General features: G+C 37.9%; 1 protein-coding gene across 2 annotated transcripts in view; it reads left to right on the top strand.

Annotated features, from left to right (window-relative positions):
• Nucleotides 1–5,949: 5,949 nt before the first annotated feature.
• Nucleotides 5,950–22,898, top strand: part of LOC137642279 (translation initiation factor eIF2B subunit gamma-like) — a 29,824-nt gene continuing 12,875 nt past the window's right edge. The window contains exons 1-8 of one of the 2 annotated variants that reach the window (XM_068374807.1): nt 5,950–6,098; nt 7,685–7,844; nt 9,296–9,450; nt 16,840–17,014; nt 17,487–17,682; nt 18,637–18,743; nt 19,202–19,386; nt 20,308–20,391. In XM_068374807.1, the coding sequence (XP_068230908.1) occupies nt 7,691–7,844; nt 9,296–9,450; nt 16,840–17,014; nt 17,487–17,682; nt 18,637–18,743; nt 19,202–19,386; nt 20,308–20,391 (1,056 nt within the window). In that variant the 5' untranslated portion in view covers nt 5,950–6,098; nt 7,685–7,690. The remainder of the gene's footprint in view (nt 6,099–7,684; nt 7,845–9,295; nt 9,451–16,839; nt 17,015–17,486; nt 17,683–18,636; nt 18,744–19,201; nt 19,387–20,307; nt 20,392–22,898) is intronic. The other variant, XM_068374808.1, reaches the window with a different exon arrangement.

Here is a 22,898-nt window from a genome sequence, read left to right as displayed (position 1 = left end):
GTGTGGTTGCATGTGTAATTAATACTTGTACACCAAGCAACTTCAAATATGAATGGGGTCATAAATATCACATGGGGCAGTGTATAGGTGGTTGGGTCACCAATTTTTTGTCCGCCAAAATACTCGCCTAACATCTGTAGCGCAACACGTACCACTTGCCAAAATAGAGGAGCAATAACATAAAGTTTGGAGACTTTATATAACAGCGGAAAGTTCCTCAAGCGTGCGTAGAGATTGGACACCAACTAACCTAAGCTTCCCCACCTATCCTACAAGCAGCGTCCTTAACTAACTGGAGGATGGGGCTACCATGTCCTGCGAACCCCCCTTACACTCCCGTATTCATAGTTGGCCATCACCATACATACAGGTGGCCGCTATGATACATATGTCCCTGATACATGATTGCAAGCGTAGCATTTTGCGAGAATAGAAGACCAATAAGTGAATAACTAGCGTTACTTCGTTAACCAACATCTGCGCAGACAATAATATGATGACGATAGAATAGATTCTCGAAATCTAAGCAAGCAGGAAGCCCGATAACCCGACAATATATACACGTATAACTACACGTATTCGATGTACGAAATCGTAATGTATATAAAACCATTTCGTACATTAAAGGGGACGCGAGATTTAGATGTTTAATAACAAAATGATGGCCAATGGGTTAAGATCTACCATGATACTGGTAAACTTCAAAATTACCTCCTTAACCTTGGTATCCTAGTCAAGTAGGCGTAGGCTACAGAGTTTATACAGGATTGTGTGGTGCACACACTGCCCTCGGTAGGCCTACCGGTAGAATTTAAACAATGATTGGATCCTTCCAGTGAGGGATACAGAAAACCTATCCTAAGCTATAATACAAGGAATATTCCTAACAATATTATATTAATCTCGTCTTCAAATGATCAATTACACCCAAAACGTCCTAAAAATTATACTCAAAAGACGTAAGTAAAAAGTAATGACATGCAATGAACCCATGTTTCCTTACGGTAGGCCTAACCAAGGATGCTGGTTGAAGCCCTAGCCCGTTTTAATAGCGAGTAATTATCATTTCCGACTGATCATCTAACTACTGCATCTAATATAATGATTCTAGCAAGTTGTCAAGGACATTCAGCCATTGACAACGATTATCTTCGAAAATTGTGCTTGAAATCGTCGCCTTACCAAATCGCGAGTCCGCCATTTCTGTACACGGATGTGACGTCATTTGAAAACAAGCTTGCGATTATGGGAGAAATAATAAAATAATAATGAAATGATAATAAAAACAAAATTCAATGCTAAAACCTAAAAAATTATATTCTAATTTCATAAATATGCGTATTTCAAGTATATTTCATTGACTTATGGTTATCACAACTAAATAATTTGCTGCAATCGCATTTTTCAATGAATAGTCTAAATCGTTTTTGGTCTAAGTTAGATTTTTTCCCCCACTCATACACGCGAATTGGGATGTCTGCATTTACAGTATATTTCCTTTTAAATCGTTTACTTTTCACATAAATTAAATTTCTATAACTAAAGGTAAGAATAGAGATACTCTTTCACGAGTACTTGGGTACAAAGAACCATTATGTAACCTACCCTTCATCTCTAGAAGAGAGCCTTCACTGTACATGAAACTTTAATACCTGTACATTTTTTAGTTATGAGAAAAATGATAAGTAAACGCATGAAAAAATTATGAATTTATATCTTGACCGATTTAGAATTTCATGATGCATCATGCTTTGTGCTTCATATTCAGATTGCAACAATTATTTTCATATTTTAGAAGAAAAAATTGATGATAAACATAACCCTTTGAATGTTTTTAGGTGTTATATATCTTTGTTGAGAGGTTCAGAGCTTGATACAGAGATTAGGAGAAGCTCTTTATTTCAGGATGTTTACCATCAAATGCTATAAAAAAAAAAGTCAGACGATTGTTGTGCAATTAAAGGATATGCTATGTTCCAACTTTAACCAGTATTTCTTTTTTTTTTAATGAAACCGAATTGAATTAGAAACAAAAACTTTAAACTGTGATTTAGGACACACAAGAAAATATACCAAGAAAATGTAATAACCAATGACAGAGTACAACTCTTGTAGAATCATATAGACCTATATATTATAAAAAATTATTTGATTTAGCATTTTTTTTTTTTTTGGTGAAGGCTTAATGATAGCTAGAACTCCGTTTTTTATATTGTTTACTATATTCCAAAGGCTCTTGGTTCCAATAAGTGGTCAATATAAGAAACAGTCTTTATTATAAGAAATATTACTACTATTATTAGCATTGTTATTATTGTTGTTATTATCATCATCGTCATTGCTAGTATCCTTGCTATTATTCGATAGTAATGCAAAAGAAAATTGAAGAAAACTTCCCCTCACCTCTAATTTCTACATAATAGCTAGAACACCCAAAGAGTAAGATCAAATCAAGCTTGGATAACGAATCTATGTAAATAATTAAGTAGTTGAATGAGTCAGTCGATTGGTATAGATAATAAAATCAATAATGGACGCGTGAAACAAGGAGATGAATATTTAAGATAATATGGCAGTTCATTCTTATAGTTACGTAAATTAATATTTCAAACATTGGAAGTTTTAAGCATAGGGCCTGCGTAAGAATGGTTGTTTTTAACACAAGGGCCAGACATATATATTACGGATGCTGCAAGTGATGCAAATTAACATTAAAATAAAAAATAATGATAATAATCAGAAGTTAAATTTAGATTTTCGTGACCACCGCTACACAAGATTATGACACATTTTTTTTTCATTATTTAATCAACCACCAAAAACAAAAACAAAAACGAAAAAATATATGTATAACTATCTATCCTTGTTGGTTTTACCTTTAAATCAATAGAACCTTTCTAATTTCTCTATCGATATAATATTACCATAGCCTTTTCTTTAACAACTCATGATTGCCAACATATACAGCCAATTGGCCTATTCTACCTGAGGGGCGAAGTTCTTCAAGGTGGTGTTAATACACTTCACCAATGTGAGAGTAAATTCACTTTTGTCATTTACACATTAAAATGATATATACTAAATGTTCAACAACTCAAGAGCATAATTAATTCTCATTCTGTTGCATACCCGCTGCCCCTTCTCTAACGACACGTTTTTTTATTGATTAAAGCATAATATGCATCTATAACTTGTTTACTTGTTTTGGGTTTAAATCCAACCCTCCACTGAAGTCGAGTGAACTACTTCTCGGGCGGGTCCATATTAATCATCTAACGAAACATTTTCATTATAACTTATACAATTCTTTGATTGTAGCATCTTACAAATCATATGATCTTGTGAAAAGTAATGTCTTTAGTTTCTTCTTAAATTCAATTGCTCCCTTTAGGTCCTTCATTTCAGTTGGCAGTTTAAGCCCAGAAGCCTAAAATTACAGAAAGATCATTGCTCAAAATACATCTAAAACGTTTAAAATGTTTCCAGATGACTAAAATTACTGCCAGAACATCATCCTTATCATCATCATCATCTCCTCCTACGTCTGTTGACGCAAAGAGCCTTGGTTAGATTTCGCCAGTCGTCTCTATCTTGAACTTTTAAATCAATACTTCTCCAAATGTTACAGAATATAAATTTGAATCTAAATGGGAATATTACTTTAATTTTGTTCATGTTCATGGAAATTTTCTATCTTTCATTTTATGCAAAATGATTCCACGTATTGCGATATAGCTCAGGTGTGTGTTCATAACGGAATGTAAATCTAAGTATTTTCAATTTAAAAAAAAAAGATAATAAAACGAATCGGTGCCTTCAATGAAATTTATTTAGACAGTTGCAAATGATGATAGCATGTAATTTATATTTCCTAATAAACAGAAGTAAATTTATTTTTAATTCTACAGTATAGCCTATATATCAAATACCTGCTAATATATCTGTCTTATAACATTTCATTCTGAACAGTACTATATGGAGCAATATTATAAATTTTCTCATTAATGTTTTTAGGAACATTATGTATATATGGTTCTGAATTCCTAGATGGTAAAACGAGTTATTTAAAATACGTCAGGAGAAAAATCAAATAATCCAGATAGTGCATGGAAAATTGCAAAATAAGCTTTATATGCATGACATTGGCAACAGAGAAACATAAAACACAAAAATTCTCCTAAAGTAGAGATCTTAAAAAAAGATTCCTATATACTAAACAAGACATGGGGAGTTATGAATAGAAAAATATATAAATAATAATGAGATATATATTGTTTTTTGTTTTAAAATAGGATTAAGAAAACTTATGACTGGATAGAAAGGACAGCGAAATACTTGAATTTCTCCATAAGATATTATGCAGTATATTGGCATTCAGATGCCGAAGAATTTAGTGATCGAATAAGGGAAAATAAGCTCAATATATAAGAAAAGAGACCCAGTAGAATAAATTTAAGACATAGTATGAAATATATTACTAATAGATGATTATAAAATGGCAACAGAAGATTCAAAAGAGGATATAGACTGAGAACAATTATAATAATTTTGTCGGAAGGTTGCACCAGCCATTTAACCAATATTTTGAATCTTGGACATAATTCTTGGTTTAAAGACAGTGTTACCATCAATGCAGCTAATATTATTAACTCTTTAGGAAGGCTATTTAAAAATGAAGTTCTAGATTTCAGTTTTATAACGTAATATTGAATAGTTTTTCAATTCGTAAATGTTAGCCTGATCTTTTCCTCTATTGAAAATATTATGTAAACACACGATAATGGAAGTTACATATGCAAAATTGAAACTGTATTAGAAAAGAGACTCAGTAGAATAAAACTTAGATATACTATGAACTAAATTACTAATAGACGATGTAATCGCCATAAGAGCGAATGCAGAATAAGTATATGTGTGAAATAAATAATATAGCTATACTGAAGAAAAGGGAACTAGAATAATGAGTTAAAAGCTAGCGAGAGAAAATGTGCTTATGGAAGCGCTAAACCCGGGCGCATTAACCTTTAGTCTTAACACATGTCGAACACCACTATAGGAAAAGAATCAAGCCATTGATGTACGGAGCATAATCATATCTTAATCGTGAATGAATAAAAAAGAGCCTGTGTCTGGCCAAAAGGGCCAGGCAATCTTCAACAACAACAACGAATGAATAACGTAATTATGAATGAGAATTTGCAGAGAATACACACCATAGAGCAATCTCCAAAACTACCACAATACCGCATCGTGTGTGTATAATGTTGTACACAATTATGTAATATGTTGATACATTAACAACTGTAAGTTAGAGGAGGCTATAACGATCAACATACAAATCATTGTGTTATTCATTGTCTGACACATGAATTTTAGATCAATAACATGTCAATTTGTAATGATACTAACTAGCATATTATCCATGTCACCAGGTTTGATCACAACGAATAAATGGTGAATTCAACACTGCGGTATCAATTAATCCACCATTAGTCGCTAGAGAAAGAGAGGCGACTATAGATGATGATAAAAATGGAACAGAAGATTCAGAAGAGGATATAGACTGAGAACAAATATAATAATTTTGTCGGAAAGTTGCATCAGCCATTTAACCATTATTTTGAATCTTGGACACAATTCTTGGTTTAAAGACAGTGTTACTATCAATGCAGCTAATATTATAAACTCTTTAAGAAGGCTATTTACAAATGAGGCTCTAGATTTCAGTTTTATAACGTAATATTGAATAGTTTTTCAGTGTATGAGTGTTGGCCTGATCTTTTCCTCTATTGGAAATATCATGGAAACACACGATAGTGGAAATTACATGAGCGAAATTGAAGGTCTTAAAGATTTAATGCGTAAATTAACACAGAAAAAAGCTATTAGTTAAAAGAAATAATATTTGAAATTATTTTAACACAAGATTCATAAGAGCAGAGTAAGAGGTGCAGTTACAAAGATGCTACCAAACATAGGGCCATAAACTGATTTCTGTAATTGTCATTTTAGAAAATTGGCAAACAAAACGTAAATAATAAAGTTCCAGTGTGATAATATTTGTATTTTTTCAGTGTTACAGTGTTGTAATAACTCAGGTAAGTTTAAAATTGTTAATACTACAAACCAGTTAGATATATAAAAGAAGCTAACATATGGATCAGTTTTTGCATGCTATACCTTAGGCTACTAAGGTTATCCTACCCTACGTGACGTAGGTGAATTCTGCAGGACAATTCCGTAGTTAATAAATGTCTAAAAAGTTATATTAACTGTATTTTTCTTACTGCTTAAACTGTATTCCTGGTTCTTTATTGATTAGCTCTATCCTCCTTACAACTATAGTGGTGTATGTATGATGACAGTCATGTCCCATAACGCGTACTTTCAACCCTATCGTTAAGAATACGGCAGTCGAAGGGGTGGGGGCTTTTGGGTATTATTGGAGAGAACGGACCTTCTTCTATAGAAAAAAAGTAGTTTTTCCCTAGGTTACTTTACCCTGTAATACAGTACAATAATACCAGCCTTTGTACATCAGCGGCCAGTTCCTCACACGTTCGTTACAAATGGACATCAACTAACCTAAACTTTCCCTCCTAACCTAACCTACTTACCTAATGGGGGGGGGCTAATGCCCCCAGCGACCCCTCTTACACTGCCGTATTCTAAGCTTGACATAATAATACATATAGGTGGCCGCTATCATACATACATCCCGAAGGGGGTTTGCGGTGAGCGTGAGCCCCCATCAGTTAAGTAGGTAAGGGCACGGCTTGTAGGTTAGATTAAGTGGTGTTCTATCCACGCAAGAGGTCCTGTTGGTCGTTATATGAAGGCTCCCAACTTTATAATATAATAATTATCATAATCTCTTTACTATTAGATGCAGAGCGTCTTTGTTCGTACTATTTTAATGTTTCTACCCGTAAATAACGTAAAAACAATTCCAACTTCTATTGCTATACATAGTTGTATGCATTAGTTACCGTATATCTTTACTCGTGTGCTGTTCAGATATACTTAAATGTATGGTACGTTGAGTATTAAAACGTAGGTTATTTTAAGTACGTGGGGCCAGTGTGGGTCAAGGTCGTAACCTTCCCTATGAATAAGGGCAAGGCATCTTGGGTGGGTTAGGGAGGAACATTATATTTTTATGTTTAGTAGTGCTAATGCTTGGGTAAGGTTTGATATATGTTAGTATGATGGTATAGCCAATGACTTTTTATGTATTTTCTCTCGACTTGCTGCGTGAATCCCACAGCCTATTCATTTCTACTTTATTTCCTTCTAATGTATATAACTTATTACAATGAAAGTTGTAATACCCACTGTCTTGGGTTAGAGATCTCTTGCTTGAGGGTACATTTGAGCATACTATTCTATCTAATTTCTCTTCCTCTTGTTTAGTTAAAGTTTTCATAGTTTATATAGGAAATATTTGTTTTAATCTTGTTGTTACTGTTCTTAAAATATTTTATTTTTCCTTGTTTCCTTTCCTCACTGGGCTATTTTCCCTGTTGGAGCCCCTGCCCCTGGGCTAATAGCATCCTGCTTTTCCAACTAGGGTTGTAGCTTAGCTAGTAATAATAATAATAATATTAATATTAAAACATGTTATGCAGCCTTATTGTGTTTGATGATGTCCTGGGTACTTAAAAATTATATGTTTGCCTTTCAGAGCAAAATGCGGTTGGAAGCACAAGCCATCGTTTTAGCTGCGGGTCCAGGAATGAGGATGACCACCTTAACAAATCACAATCCTAAGTGTTTGCTGCCTTTGGGGACCCTTCCAATGGTTTGCTATCCTTTGCATCTGCTACAGGAAGCTGGATTTATGGGTAACATTTATGTGATACAATATTTAAATGATTTATTTAACCCTTTTACCCCCAGGGCATTTGGAACTTTCCAACCCTTGACCCCCAGGCATTTTTTTTTCCAAGCACATTTTGCAATATATATTTTTTAAATTGCACTAACAGCCTTAATTTTTGTCATAGAGAGGTCAGGTTGGTCTCATTCTTTTGGAAAATGCCTGAAGTTTCTCATAAAGTTATCAAAAATATGCAAAAAAAAAATGTAAATAGCAGTTTTTTGCAAGGACGTACCAGTACGTCCATGGGGGTAAAGGGATGAGTTTTGTGAAACGTACCAGTACGTCCATTGGGGGTAAAAGGTTTAAAGTATAAATGAAAAGTGCATTTCAGTACAGTACTTGTTTGTTCACTTTTAAAGATACTGTACACATTATTATCTGATGTGATGAATGTTAATTTTAGATAATTTGTTATAGTCATGTCCTGATTACTGTAGTTCAGTGGCTTGCATTGAGAATGATTTTTTTTTTTTTCAAGTTTCTTTGATTAAATTTCCTAATACTGTACATTGTTATTGTTAGAATTTTTAGCTATAAGAAACTATATGAATATGTTTAGTCTATACTTTATTTTAAGGCAAATTACATAGCCATAATCACAAAAATTATTTCGTATAGAATGTGGTTTTGGTTTTTAATGTTTTGTTGTACTTCATTTAAGAGGATTAGCAAGATTGAGTCATATTATTATCATAGTACTATCATCTGAGGAACTCTGGGGGAAGGGACTTCAACAACACAAAACATTTTAGGGCTAGGACCACATTCTTCTTACTTACTTTGACGGCTGCTTTTCCGGTCCCATACAGCAGGGGAACCCCACTCTCTACAAGACCTCCACTATCGTTATATCTTGTTCGTTCAGAGTATTCAACGTTTCATATCGTGTATTGCTCATTTACTGTTGATTCTTCAACAGTAGTTTGGTATAAATTTTCGAATATCTTATAATTTTGGCTAAAAAGTTCAGTGATATCATCATGGTCATTGCAAGGAAAGTCCGTTTGATGTTAACTAGCACATCCTAGGGTACAAAGATAACTGAAAGATACAAATGGCTTATCAAAGTTACTCATATACATTACAACAGTTGTGAATCCTCTTTCAAATAAAATGACGAAAAAAATCTACACCATCCCCTTTATTAGGATTAAATCAGCCTAGAGTTGGTAAAATATGTCTCCTGCGAATGCAAAAATTTGAATTATTCTTACTACAGTATTTCTAATCAGTTGTCTTTCTAGCCCCCTTTGCTCTGCATGCAAAGAATGATAGATTTTGTTCACTGAGGTATTTAAGAGTTTTTCTGACTGATAAGATGAAGAAATTTTACTGGTAGAGTGGAGGGATTATCTGACAGAGACTAAGTACAAGTGGAAAATACCGATAAAAGTCATTTTAAATGCGTTTCAGAGGCAACAGTGGTTGTGAGTAGTGGTGCAGAGCAGAGGATGAGGAAATTGGTAGAGCAGTATGATCTGAAGTTGAACCTGGACATAACAATGGTGAACACTGCTGATGATCCTGGGACTGCTGATTCACTGAGACACATTTCGGCAAAAATTAAAGTAAGCTCTCGTGATTGTGTTGCCAAGTACTTCATGTGTTCCTTGTCTTTATTAACAGTATATTATGCATTCTAAAAGAAGCCTGAATTGTTTGAAATAATTTTTTTAAACATAAAACTTAAACATAAAACTTACCCGTTGGTTATATAAGAATGGCTGAAGTCCCTGACGTTCCGGCAGAACTATTCAAAACTCGCGGCTAACGCAGGTATGCCAGGTGTACACTAGCGCCCTGTTGGACTACAGGTAGAATTACTCCAACTTATTCAGATTTTCTCTGCCGGCCATACTGGCCAGAACGTTGAAAATTCACTCGCTATTTACATTGGACGGTTTATTTGGTGATGTACTCTGTCTTTTTGTTTTGGGCTTTCGCTTTAGTGATTTCCTTTTCAAATATTCTTGAAATCTTTATTATTTTGGGGTTATTTAGGTATTTTGACCTTTGTTATTGTTTAATTTTCTCTCGTCACTTTTCAATATGGTCGACCCCTCCCCTGTATATAGGAAGTGTAGTAAGGGTTGTCAGACTCGCCTTCCTAAAGGTTCTGTTGATCCGCACACAATTTGTGTTAAATGTAGGGGAAAATCGTGTGCTTATGGGGATTGGTGTGAAGAATGTTCTTCGTTAACGGAAAGTCAGTGGGTAGCTTATGAGCGTTATACTCAGAAATTAGAGAGAGATAGGATTAGACGTAGTTCTTCCTGTTCTGTGGATTTATCTGGGTCTGATGTCATTAATCCTATTTCTTCCCCCGTAGTGGTAGATCAAGAGCCTAAAGAACCTACGATGAGGGAGATGTTGTCCGCAATTCAAGCTCTCGGTGTGAGGGTTGAATCTTTAGGGGCGGACAAAAAACAAATTATGTCAGAAATTAATTTACTTAAAAGTGGTCGTACTAGTGATCAATCAAGTGTTAAAAGTTCGACGAATGTGTTAAGTGTTGTGGAGGGCACGCCTGCGCGATCCAGTCGTTCGCCTAGCCTAAGACCTCTGTCAAGCTCCCGGAAGGGGAGAAGTTATGTCGAAGGGCGAAAGGGAACGAGATGCTTCATCACTTGCTTAGACGTTCCCTCGAGTGATCCTGCTAATGTAGCTCAGGTCGCTCACCCTCACCATAGAAAAAGTGAGGTTGGTGCTTTGTCCCCTTCTTCAGATGAAGGGTCACGTGACGATAAGTGGTGTAAAGCCTCTAGACCGATTAAGAGGAAAGTTCAGTCTGTGGAACAGCGGCACGTTTCCTTCCCGCAACAGCCGGGCTGTAGTCATTGGGAGACACCTGAACGTTTTCGGTCCCTTGACGAGTGTTCGCCTGCGAAGCGCTCAAATATGGGTTCCGATGGAGATAGAGTAATTGATTCGGATGCGGAGTGTGACGATTCATGCTCCGCCTCTCCCTTCGGACTGGGACTCTTCTCCCGAAAGGGGTGAACGATTGGAGAGCGATGAAGAGGGCGAATTTGCTATAGAAAAGGCTGCACAATTATCTCCTCAAGGTGATCCAAAGTGGGCTATGTTGTTGGACATGAAACAACAGCTCTCGTCGATGATGTAGTCTTATCGACCGGCTGTTGGCAGTGTGGCTGGGCGTCAGTCTTCAGTGGTAGACCCGTTGTCGCACAGGCGGCCTGTTGTCTCTGGGACTGACGTGATATCGCACAGGCGGTCTCCCAGTTTCACTGTTCAGCGGCAGGTGGAGGTAGATTTGTCTCGGCAGAGCTCTGTTTCACAACAGCTATTAAAAGAGCATACAGCCAGTCGTCAGTCCAAGCGTGATGACGTTCGCCAAATGGCGGAGCAAACCGCGAAGCGGCAGGATGGAAGCAGGCGCGAGGCGCAAGCGGAGCCTGAGCGGCAGCGTGATGAGGCTCAGAAGTTAATTGATGAAGGCGCGGAGTGTCAGCAGCAGCACCAGGCAGGCGCCAAGCGTCAGCGTGATGACCTACGCCAGTCGAGTCATGAATGGGCAGAGCGCCAGGACGCCGCGGAGCGTCAGCGCGAGCATCGCGTGGCTGGCCTGGGAGAAGAAGGGAGCGGACCCTTGGTCTGTATGTCTTCTAAAGGAAGGATACAAAATTCTGTTCGTATCAAAACCTCCTTTAGCCGCAGATCCTGTACAAGAGAGAACCGAAGAGGCAAGCCATGCACCTTCAGGTGTTGCTTCTGCTCGAAAAGAGAGCGATAGAAAGGGTGCGGGACGTGGAGTCTCCAGGGTTTTACAACCGCTTGTTCCTAGTCCCCAAAAGTTCAGTGGAATGGAGACTGGTTCTGGATGTGAGCGCCCTCAACCGCTACATCCAGAACTCGAAATTCACTATGGAGACTCAGAAGACTGTGCTGGCAGCAGTGAGGAAAGGCGACTGGATGGTATCATTGGACCTCCAGGATGCTTATTTCCATGTTCCGATACATCCAAGCTGCAGACGTTATCTGAGGTTCGTATACAGGAAGGACGTCTACCAGTTTCGAGCCTTATGTTTCGTCCTCTGCACAGCTCCTCTGATTTTCACAAAACTAATGATGAATGTGGCGAGCATGCTGCACTCGAGAGGCATCAGAGCCTCCCTGTTCTTGGACGATTGGTTGATAAGAGCTCCCTTGGTCGATCGCTGTTTGAAGGACCTTCATTGACCCTAGATTTGACAAAAGAATTGGGACTTCTAGTGAGTTCAAAGAAGTCACAGCTGACTCCTTCCCAGAAGATCCTTTATTTGGGGATGGAGATTCGGAGTCAGGATTTTCAGGCTTTTCCGTCGCCTGCAAGAGTTCAGTCAGCACTTCTAAGGCTGGAGGCCTTTATGGAGAAGAAAGTCACTACAGTAAGAGAATGGATGAGTCTTCTGGGAACCCTCTCATCTCTAGAGAAGTTTGTATCTCTGGGGAGACAGCACCTCATTGCTCATTGGGAGAGGGGAGACAGTCTCGACAAGGAGAGTATTCCCGTTACGAGTACGATCAGAGCACAGCTTCGATGATGGAACAATGCTCACAAACTCAGCGAGAGCCTCTCGTTGGAGCAGAGGAACCCAGACCTCGTGTTGTTTTCAGATGCCTCAAATTCGGGGTGGGGAGCAACATTGGGAAATAGAGAGATCTCAGGGCTTTTGACAAAGGAACAGAGGGCTCTTCATATCAATCAGAAGGAGCTCTTAGCGGTGCACTTAGCCCTCAAAGGATTCGAGGATCTGGTCCTAGACATGGTGGTTCAGGTCAATGCGGACAGCACCACGGCCCTAGCGTACATAGCAAATCAGGGGGAGACCCACTCGAAGTCTCTGTACTAGTTAGTGAGATCTCTACTCCTTTGGGCAAAGGAAAGGAGGCTTCTTGTATTGACTCGATTCATTCAAGGAGCCAAGAATGTGAGTGCAGACAGGCTCAGCAGGAGGAATCAAGTTCTGTCCACAGAATGGATGCTGCATCTGGATGTTTGCAAGAAGCTGTGGCGATTATGGGATCGCCCTCTCATAGATCTCTTTGCAACCTTCAAAACAAAGAGACTGGGAACGTATTGCTCTCCAGTTCCGGATCTCGAGGCAGCTCACATAGACGCGTTCCTGTTGGAGTGGACACACATGGATGTTTACGCGTTTCCACCCTTCAAGATCCTATACAAAGTGGTGCAAAAGTTCGTATCTCACTAGGGGACCAGGATGACCCTAATTGCTCCTTTCTGGCCGTCGAGGGTTGTTCACGGAGGTACTGGAGTGGATAGTGGACGTGCCGAGAAGCCCTCCGTTAAGAGCAGATCTTCTCAGACAGCCCCATTTGGCAAGAAACCACCAAAACCTCCAAGCTCTACGTGTGACTGCCTTCAGACTATCGAAAAACTCGCAAGATCTAGAGGTTTTTCGAAGGAAGCAGCCAAGGCTATTGCAAGAGCAAGGAGAACTTCTACCATTAGGGTGTATCAGTCCAAATGGGAGGTATTCAGAGAATGGTGTAGGGCTAACTCGATTTCTTCGTCCAATACCTCTATAACACAGATTGCTGACTTCTTTTTAGATCTGAGGAATAAGCGTAACTTCTCTGTCCCAACGATTAAATGATACAGAAGTATGCTGGCAACTGTTTTCAGACATAGGAATCTGGATCTCTCCAACAGTAAAGATTTACAAGACCTACTTAGGTCTTTTGAAACATCTAAGAGAGGTCATCAGGTATCACCTGCCAGGAATTTGGATGTAGCACTTAGATTCCTTATGAGTGACAGGTTCGAACCTCTGCACTCAGCTACTTTTAAAGATATGACTTTGAAGACCCTTTTCTTAGTAAGCTTGGCAACGGCTAAAAGAGTCAGTGAGCTCCATGCTTTCAGCAAGAACATTGGATTCAGAAACGGAAGAGCAATATGTTCCTTGCAGCAGGGTTTTCTGGCCAAGAATGAACTCCCTTCTCGTCCATGGCCCAAGTCTTTTGAAATTACTAATCTCTATGACATAGTGGGCGATGAGATAGAAAAAGTACTCTGTCCTGTTAGAGCTTTAAGGATATATTTGGACAGAACAAAGAGCTTGAGAGGCAGCTCGGAGGCGCTCTGGTGTGCAGTCAAGAAGCCCTCGCAGCCTATGTCGAAGAATGCTCTATCCTTTTTTGTAAGGCTTTTAATTAGAGAAGCTCATTCACAGTGTGATGAGGTGGATCTTAGACTGCTCAAGGTGAAGGCACATGAAGTAAGAGCAGTGGCTACTTCAGTAGCTTTTAAACAGAATTGTTCTCTGCAAAGCATAATGGATGCGACTTTTTGGAGAAGTAAGTCTGTACAGTATTTGCATCCCATTACTTAAAACATGTTCACTCTTTATGAGGACTGCTACGCTTTGGGTCCATTCGTTGCTGCGAATGCAGTAGTAGGTGAAGGATCTACCACTATGTTCCCCTAATTCCTAGTACCCTTTTCTTTTTCTTGGAACTTTGTTGTTTTATGGTTGTATGTGGAGATTGGTCGACAGTCTTCCGCAATCTATTGATTTGGTCAGGTGGTCATGTTCCTTGAGAGCGCTCGGAACAAGGGTATTAGTTGAGGTCCTGTCATGTTATAGGTTATGGCACCGTTTGACAGCTCCTAGAGATCTTCAGCCCCCTGGGTGGACTGCTGGATCTTCTAAGGATAGCAGACAGAATGAGGCAGAGAACCATTGCAGTATGCTTCTTTATCAGGTACAAACCTCTTATATTAGTTATGTGTAACTATTAAGTGAATTTCCAATCAAATTGCTGTCTCTGACCCGCCACCAAGGGTATCAATCAGCCATTCTTATATAACCAGCGGGTAAGTTTGTACAGTATGTTGAAAAATGATATTTTCATAATAAAATAAATTTTTGAACATACTTACCCGCTGGTTATATAAGTTATAATCCCACCCTCCTCCCCTCTAGAGACCAAGGGGCAAGAAAAATCTGAATAAGTTGGAGTAGTTCTACCTGTAGTCCACCAGGGCGCTAGTGTACACCTGGCATACCTGCGTTAGCCACGAGTTTTGAATAGTTCTGCCGGAGCGTCAGGGACTTTAGCCATTCTTATATAACCAGCGGGTAAGTATGTTCAAAAATTTATTTTATTATGAAAATATCATTTTAAGGAAAGTATTCGCAGCTCAAGTCAATTCTTGTTCCCATTTCACTTCATTATTTTATTCCCCTGGAGCAGTGTGATGTGACTCGGCAAATATAAAAAAAATGTATGAAATAAGAAAATGATAAGATATACCAGTTGATCACAATGCTGTATTCATACCTTCCTTCTTGATGACTAATGGTACATACTAGCGTGACCTATTCTAATGTTGCGATTTGTTGAATTTGTTCTGATTATGGGATTGATTGTATAAATGTTTCCTCTGTAATCCTTTTTTTTTTATCTTGGGGAGCTCCCATGACTAGTTAGGTTTTACTAAAGGGTTCTCAACACAGAAATATTTAGATGTAAATGCTATTGGACCAATTGTGGCTGAGGGGTAAACACTATTAAGATCTTATCATACTGCCTGTTTATCGGACTCGTATTTACTACAACACAGTAATCTTTTTATTTCATCTCAGAATTCTGGTGTATTTACTGTACTTATATGCTATTTGAAAAAGTTTTAAGTATTTACAAATGTTGTTTATTGGCAATGGATTATAATGAACATAAAAAAATATGCCTGGCAGCAAAGTTACGTTCTTATTCATTGCTCCTTGATGTTGGTCAAGCTTATGGTTTTCATATTTCTTCTTTCCAGAGATAATGACTAAAGTTTTTAAACAATCACTCCTAAATGAGTTGATAAGAGGCCATCCCTTGTAAGCTGCTATTCAGGCTGTTTATAGGCCTAATTATAGTAAGAAGTTTAGAGCAAAAAAAAATTTATTTTCTTTTTGTTAGAAATTCATTAATGTATTGTATTTATTGTATACAGCCTGCCTCTGGTCTCTTATTTCTGTCAGCAGTGTCAGATTGTATAGAAATTGAGTTGTGACCATTTAAAATGACTAAGAGATTTTGAGTTCGACTGGGTAGGAGATTTTCTCCTCTGCTTTTGTTGGGTGTGACTGGGAAACACCGAGTGCAAGGTTAAGGTTATTGTAAATTACCCCTGAATTTTTTTTTTATGATAAAAATTATACTTTTTTGGTTAATTTTAAAGGAACTAAATATACGCAGGTAATAAAAAATTTTCAATTAGATATGACTTTTCTTGAATTTATAATACAGGACTGAGATTTAAATTCTGTTTATGATATACGGAGAAACAGAAATTGAATGTGTTGGAGGTGAAGTGTCTAAGGAGTATGGCTGGTGTATTTCGAGTAGATAGGGTTAGGAACGAAATAGTGAGGGTGAGAACGGGTGTAAGAGGTGAGCTAGCAGCTAAAGTGGATATGAATGTGTTGAGGTGGTTTGGCCATGTTTAGAGAATGGAAAATGGCTGTCTGCTAAAGAAGGTGATGAATGCAAGAGTTGATGGGAAAAGTACAAGAGGAAGGCCAAGGTTTGGGTGGAGGGATGGAGTGAAGAAAGCTCTGGGTGATAGGAGGATAGATGTGAGAGAGGCAAGAGAGCGTGCTAGAAATAGGAATGAATGGCGAGCGATTGTGACGCAGTTCCGGTAGACCCTGCTGCTTCCTCCGGTGCCTTGGATGACTGCGGAGGTAGCAGCAGTAGGGAATTCAGCGTTATGAAGCTTCTTCTGTGGTGGATAACGTGGGAGGGTGGGCTGTGGCACCCTAGCAGTACCAGCCGAACTCGGTTGAGTCCCTTGTCAGGCTGGGAGGAAAGTAGAGAGGAGAGGTCCCCTTTTTTGTTTCATTTGTTTGATATCGGCTAACCCCCAAAATTGGGGGAAGTGCCTTGGTATATGTATGTATGTATCTTGACAAAAGAACATTGGATTTTTATTTCAGCATAATGTCGATGATGTGGTGATCATTACAAGTGACTTAGTCAGTGATGTGAAGCTCCAGTCCATTTTGAACCAGCACAGAGCTCGTGGAGCGGCATTGACAATGTTAAGTGCCAATCAGCAGGTAGATTTCTTGAAGGCTACGCCACCGGGACCAAAATCAAAGCCCGCCATAAGTAAGTCACGCTACCCTGGCTTGCATTGAACAGTTCTTGTGCTTTTAACTGAAAAGATAATATGTTACATTACCTTAGCTTGCATTGAACAGTTCATTTGCTTTTAACTGAAAAGATTATAATGCTTAGAACCTTGGTAATTTCTTTTACAATACACGATATCTTCGGATAGTCGTTTCCAGGGGTTGGAACTCCGTGATACCTGACGGTAATTCTCTTGTAATATCAATCACAGAAATATTATGCTGTAGAAGTTGCCAGAAGGAACAGGACGACATGGCTATCTCACCCAAAAAATAGATTTTTCCTATGTCAAAATCCCTTTTAAAGTTTGCAGGACTATTTTTTTATGAAAATATTCACTTTTACGCTACTGTATTACCTTGGGCCGGTTAAAATGAGTTGCTAGTTTCTTGTTTTTGTAGAGAATTGATTATCTTCATTTCATTATACTGTATATTTCAATTTGCAGATAGTGATGTCATATGCACTGCATCTGAAACAGGTCGTTTGATGTTTGCCGTAGCTGGCGGAGATTACGACGAGGTTCTCAATTTATCTGGCCGTGTCTTGAACTCTGCAAAGTCACTTGATGTGTCGACATCTCTGACAGATTCCCACCTCTATATTATGAAGAGATGGGTCATCGAATATATTCTGAGTAAAGAGTAAGGATGGTCGTATTGTAAATTGTTATTTAGTAATTTTTGACAAATCTAATATCCTCCATTGGGGGAAGTGCTTTGGTATATGTATGTATGTATGTATGTATTATTATTATTATTATTATTATTATTATTATTATTATTAATACTACTTGCTAAGCTACAACCCTAGTTGGAAAAGCAAAATACTATAAGCCCAAAGACTCCAACAGGGAAAATAACCCAGTGAGTATAGGAAATAAGGAAAGTACAAGAAAAGTAATTAACAATTAAGATAAAAATTTTAAGAAAAGTAACAACATTGAAATAAATATATTATATATAATCTACAAATACTTTAAAAAAACAAGAGGAAGAGAATTAAGATAGAATAGTGTACCCAAGTGTACCCTCAAGCCAGAGAACCTTACCCCAAGACAGTGAAAGACCATAGGACGGAGGCTATGGCACTATCCAAGACCAGAGAACAATGGTTTGATTTTGGAGTGTCCTTCTCCTAGAAGAGCTGCTTACCATAGCTAAAGAGTCTCTTCTACCCTTACCAAGAGGAAAGTAACCACTGAACAATAACATTGCAATAGTTAACCTCTTGAGTGAGGAAGTAGTGTTTGTAATCTCATTGTTGTCAGGTGTATGAGGACAGAGGAGAGTATGTAAAGAATAGGCCAGACTATTCGGTGTATGTGTAGGCAAAAGGAAATTGAACCGTAACTAGAGAGAAGGATCCAATGTAGTAATGTCTGACCAGTCAAAGGACACAATAACTCTAGTGATAGTATCTCAATGGGTGGCTGTTGCCCTGGCCAACCTACTACCTAGTTGCTTGAGTTCATTTCAAAGAGCAAATTCTATGTAGACAATGAAGTGGTAGTTTCATGTTAATAAGATACTAATGTAAAATTTATATGTATGTTTGGTGATTATTAACGAATTATTATAAAATTTGCAATTTTGCAGGTCCCCATGTGGAGACATGGGTTCTTTGAAGGATGAAATCATTCCTCATCTCATATCGTGTCAGTTTACAAGCGCTCCAACTAAGGAACGAAATACCAGAAAGTTAGGTAAGTGAATATGTTTAGCATATTGAAAATAGATGACTTCGAATTTCCATCATTTGATATACAAAATCTACACCATTTTCTGTTTTTTGGATGGTAGATATTTGCATATACAGGTGATTGTAATGTCTGAAATGATTTTGTTGCACACCAAAGCTCTATTGATAAGTATGACAAATTCAAAGATAATTTGTATTTTTCCTAACCATACAAACCTTAGCTATTTACATTGGGCTAAAAGGTAAACCCAATGTAAATAGCGTGGTTTGTATTTCGGTTACGGAACAAATGACAAATTCGAAGATAATTTGTATTTTTCCTAACCATACAAACCTTAGCTATTTACATTGGGTTTACCTTTTAGCCCAATGTAAATAGCGTGGTTTGTATTTCGGTTACGGAACAAATCGAGTTTATATACTTTTGTTCTTGTTTTTAGAAAGTTACGTAATTTTTTTCAGACATTCATGATGTTATTGAGAATGAAGAATATGATGACTTGGTGACAAAGTATAACAGCAGTGTCGTATTGTCTCGCCATCACAGTTCAAAACCTGTGGATTCTAGAGTCTGCTATATATATCATCACCCGGGTTTGTGTGTTAGAGCAAACAATTTAAATTGTTATTGGGAACTAAATCGCAAGGTAAGATACATTTGCAATTGTTTGCCAATGTAATAATTTGTATTTTTCCTAGCTATACAAACTGAGTCCTTTATATTAAACTTCCCTCCTCAATAACCCCTCCAAGTCCTGAACCAGAAGGTCATAAGTAAAGAGACTTTGACAGGTGAGAGGGCGGGGCTCCTCACCAACACCTGTTATTTACTACCTCGTTAACAGTTTTAATGGTCGGTCCAACTTGCGCTGAAAACATATCCCTACACGAAGGACTCAAGTTTGTATAGTGAGGAAAATTGCAAATTACCTTAACAAATTTTTATATTATGCTGTCATTTCAAGGATTAATTTAAAAACTGATCCTATCCAATTAACAATAAAATCCTACTGTAATATGTTAATAGCTAGGAAGATCTATCTCAGGATTTGTGAACACGTTTACAGTACTAATACTTAGTGCCTTTTTTGTGAACGTATGTTTCCTTGTTGTATTCATACCATTGTGAATAATTTGTTGCCATAATAGAAAATATGTGGTGTTTAGGGGATTTATACCTCATTGTACTAGGAATTCACAAGTAGGTTTTCAGACTTAACTCACAGTCTATTGACAAAAATACTTACTCTTATCAAACTTTGTACTACAATTACTGTAGCCTTCTGTTTTGAATTGGCAGGTCTTTTTCATGTGACTCGGAATAGGATTAGCTTGACCTTGTTTTGGTCACTAAATAAACATTAATTTTTTCAAGTTCTATGAACTTTTCTAATCAATTGAAGTAAGCAAAGCTATTTATGATACTTAGGTCATCATAAGGGACAAGAATTTCATTGCTTCATCTCCTTGAAGTTGATGAGTATGTTTGATGTTTATTACTGTGTAAGGACATTATTAATGTAAAGGCACTAATTTTAATGTGATTTTGTAACTTGTACCATTTGCAGATGCATTCATTGTTTAGTGAAGTCTGTCCTAACTCTACATGGAGTACAAGACATCCTTCTGCTGATGTACATGAAAAAGCCCAGGTAAGTTACTTTTCATTATCTCTTTGTACACTATTTCATTTAGAAAAACCTTATTTTCTTTAAACCAATTAAGGACAAACTTAGTTATCTCAAATATTACCATATTTTAATAACAGAATGGTAAAAGGGAACATTTTAAAGTATGGTATGTATACAATATGAGGAGGAAGTAAGTGCCAGCACATATTAGCAAGCTTGATGTAGCCTTGTACCTCACTGCATTCTGTGCATTCTTTTTATTTTCCATGAATGCTTGTCACTTACAAGCAGCTTGAAGAATAGTTATTTTCTGCTCTTAGACAATTCTTGTAAGGGGTTGTAGTATCCAATGTGGTAACATCCCTGTCTGGTGAATGCCAGACTGGGGTTCGAGTCCCGCTCAAACTCGTTGGTTTCTTTGGTTGCTGCAACCTCACCATCCTTGTTGAGCTAAGTATGGAGGGCTTCGGGGAGCCTATAGGTCTATCTGCTGAGTCATGAGTCATCAGCAGCCATTGTCTGGCCCTCCTTGGTCGTACTTGGCTGGAGAGGGGCCTTGATAGGGCAATGTCACTGTCCCTTGCCTCTGCCATTCATGAGTGGCCTTTAAACCTAAGTACCGCTTGATTCTGCAATTCAGTAAGTACTGTACACTACTTGCGAAGTCAGCTCTTGGCAAATCAGAAACCTTTTATTGGAAAGTTCCAATCAAATATCACTGCAATTGTCTTAGGCTTCAGTTTCATAAGCTGTACAATATTTCCATATGAGAGAAATGTGACTTCTGAGACTTTTTTTTGTATTAATATACAGTACTTGATCACTTGATGTGCATTCTCACATATGGGATCCTTCAAATTTTGTCATACGGCTTACATAATGTTTCGAGTTTCATTTTCTCTATTATTATTATTATTATTAAATGCTAAGCTACAACCCTAGTTGGAAAAGCAGGATGCTATAAGCCCAGGGGCCCCAACAGGGAAAATAGCTCAGTGAGGAAAGGAAACAAGGAAAAATAAAATATTTTAAGAATAGTAACAACATTTAAATAAATATTTCCTATATAAACAATAAAAACTTCAACAAAACAAGAGAAAGAGAAACTAGATACAATAGTGTGCCTGAGTGTACCCTCAAGCAAGAGAACTCTAACCCAAGACAGTGGAAGGCCATGGTACAGAGGCTATAGCACTACCCAAGACTAGAGAACAATGGTTTGATTTTGGAGTGTCCTTCTCCTAGAAGAGCTGCTTACCATAGCTAAAGAGTCTCTTCTACCCTTACCAAGAGGAAAGTAGCCACTGAACAATTACATTGCCGTAGTTAACCCCTTGGGTGAAGAAGAATTGTTTAGTAATCTCAGTGTTGTCAGGTGTATGAGGACAGAGGAGAATCTGTAAAGAATAGGCCAGACTATTCGGTGTCTGTGTAGGCAAAGGGAAAGAACCGTAACCAGAGAGAAGGATCCAATATGGTACTGTCTGGCCAGTCAGAGGACCCCCTAACTCTCTAGCGGTAGTATCTCAACGGGCGGCTGGTGCCCTGACATTCTGTTATTTTCTTTTGACACTTTACTTCTACCCTTATAAAAAACATGTACTTGAACATCCATTTTTACTAAGGAAAACAAAATTCAAAATGGGTCTTCAAAAAATTGATAAAGTATCATATATCTAATCATAATTTGTTCAAAATTTGTTTTATTAAACTGCATCACAAATAGATCTATATATATATATGATCAATCCTATTATTGTACCTTAATTTTCTCTCATTACAGTTTACCCAATTTTATCGGGTAATATATAGTAGATTTGTTTTCTATGTTAATAGATCAACATTAATCTTATACTTATTTGTGCCTATGCATATACAAACCTGGAGTCCTTTAAAATAGGGAACATGTCTTCAGAGGAGTTTGAACAGCCATCGAATTCTTTAACGAGGTTGTTAACAATAGTGGTGAGCACGAGCAAGTAGCTCCCCCTGCATGTCTGTTGAAAGCACTTCACTTTTGTCTTTGCTTACAAAGTGAATGTTGGCTGTTGCTATTTGTGATTATTGGTGTGAAGCAAGAGATTCATACTTCCCTAGGAAAGGGTGGACGCTGCAACTGGTTTATGGCAAAACTTGCTGTAGATCCCCTCTCTCTCTCTATGCGTCTTTTAGGGGGCATGATTGTTTGAATTATTCCCATGTGTCAAGTGTAGATTGTGGCCTCCTGTGCAGTGGCAGGATTATGCTTTGAAGGAGAAGTGAACTTACCCTCCAGTGTCTATTTCTGCAATGCCCAAAAAGATAGTGATGAAGTATTTTACCACTTTTCTTCTGTGCATATGTCCCTGCCTCAGTCTCCGGGGAGTATACGCAAGAGGAAGGCGATCTCAAATCCACGTTTGCAGGTTTTCATGTTTTGGTGTCTTGTGGAGTTCCCCCAGTGATCACTGCACCCCATCATAGGTTGGAAACTCTTCTGTTGCTGTGTAGACCACTGACGACAAATTTGACCTAAGGAAGGCTTGGGC

Source organism: Palaemon carinicauda, chromosome 6 (genome assembly GCF_036898095.1).
Source record: "Palaemon carinicauda isolate YSFRI2023 chromosome 6, ASM3689809v2, whole genome shotgun sequence".
Lineage (NCBI taxonomy): Eukaryota > Metazoa > Arthropoda > Malacostraca > Decapoda > Palaemonidae > Palaemon > Palaemon carinicauda.
The sequence above is the reverse complement of the archived record's forward strand: the minus strand, read 5'-3'. Positions and strand labels throughout refer to the sequence as shown.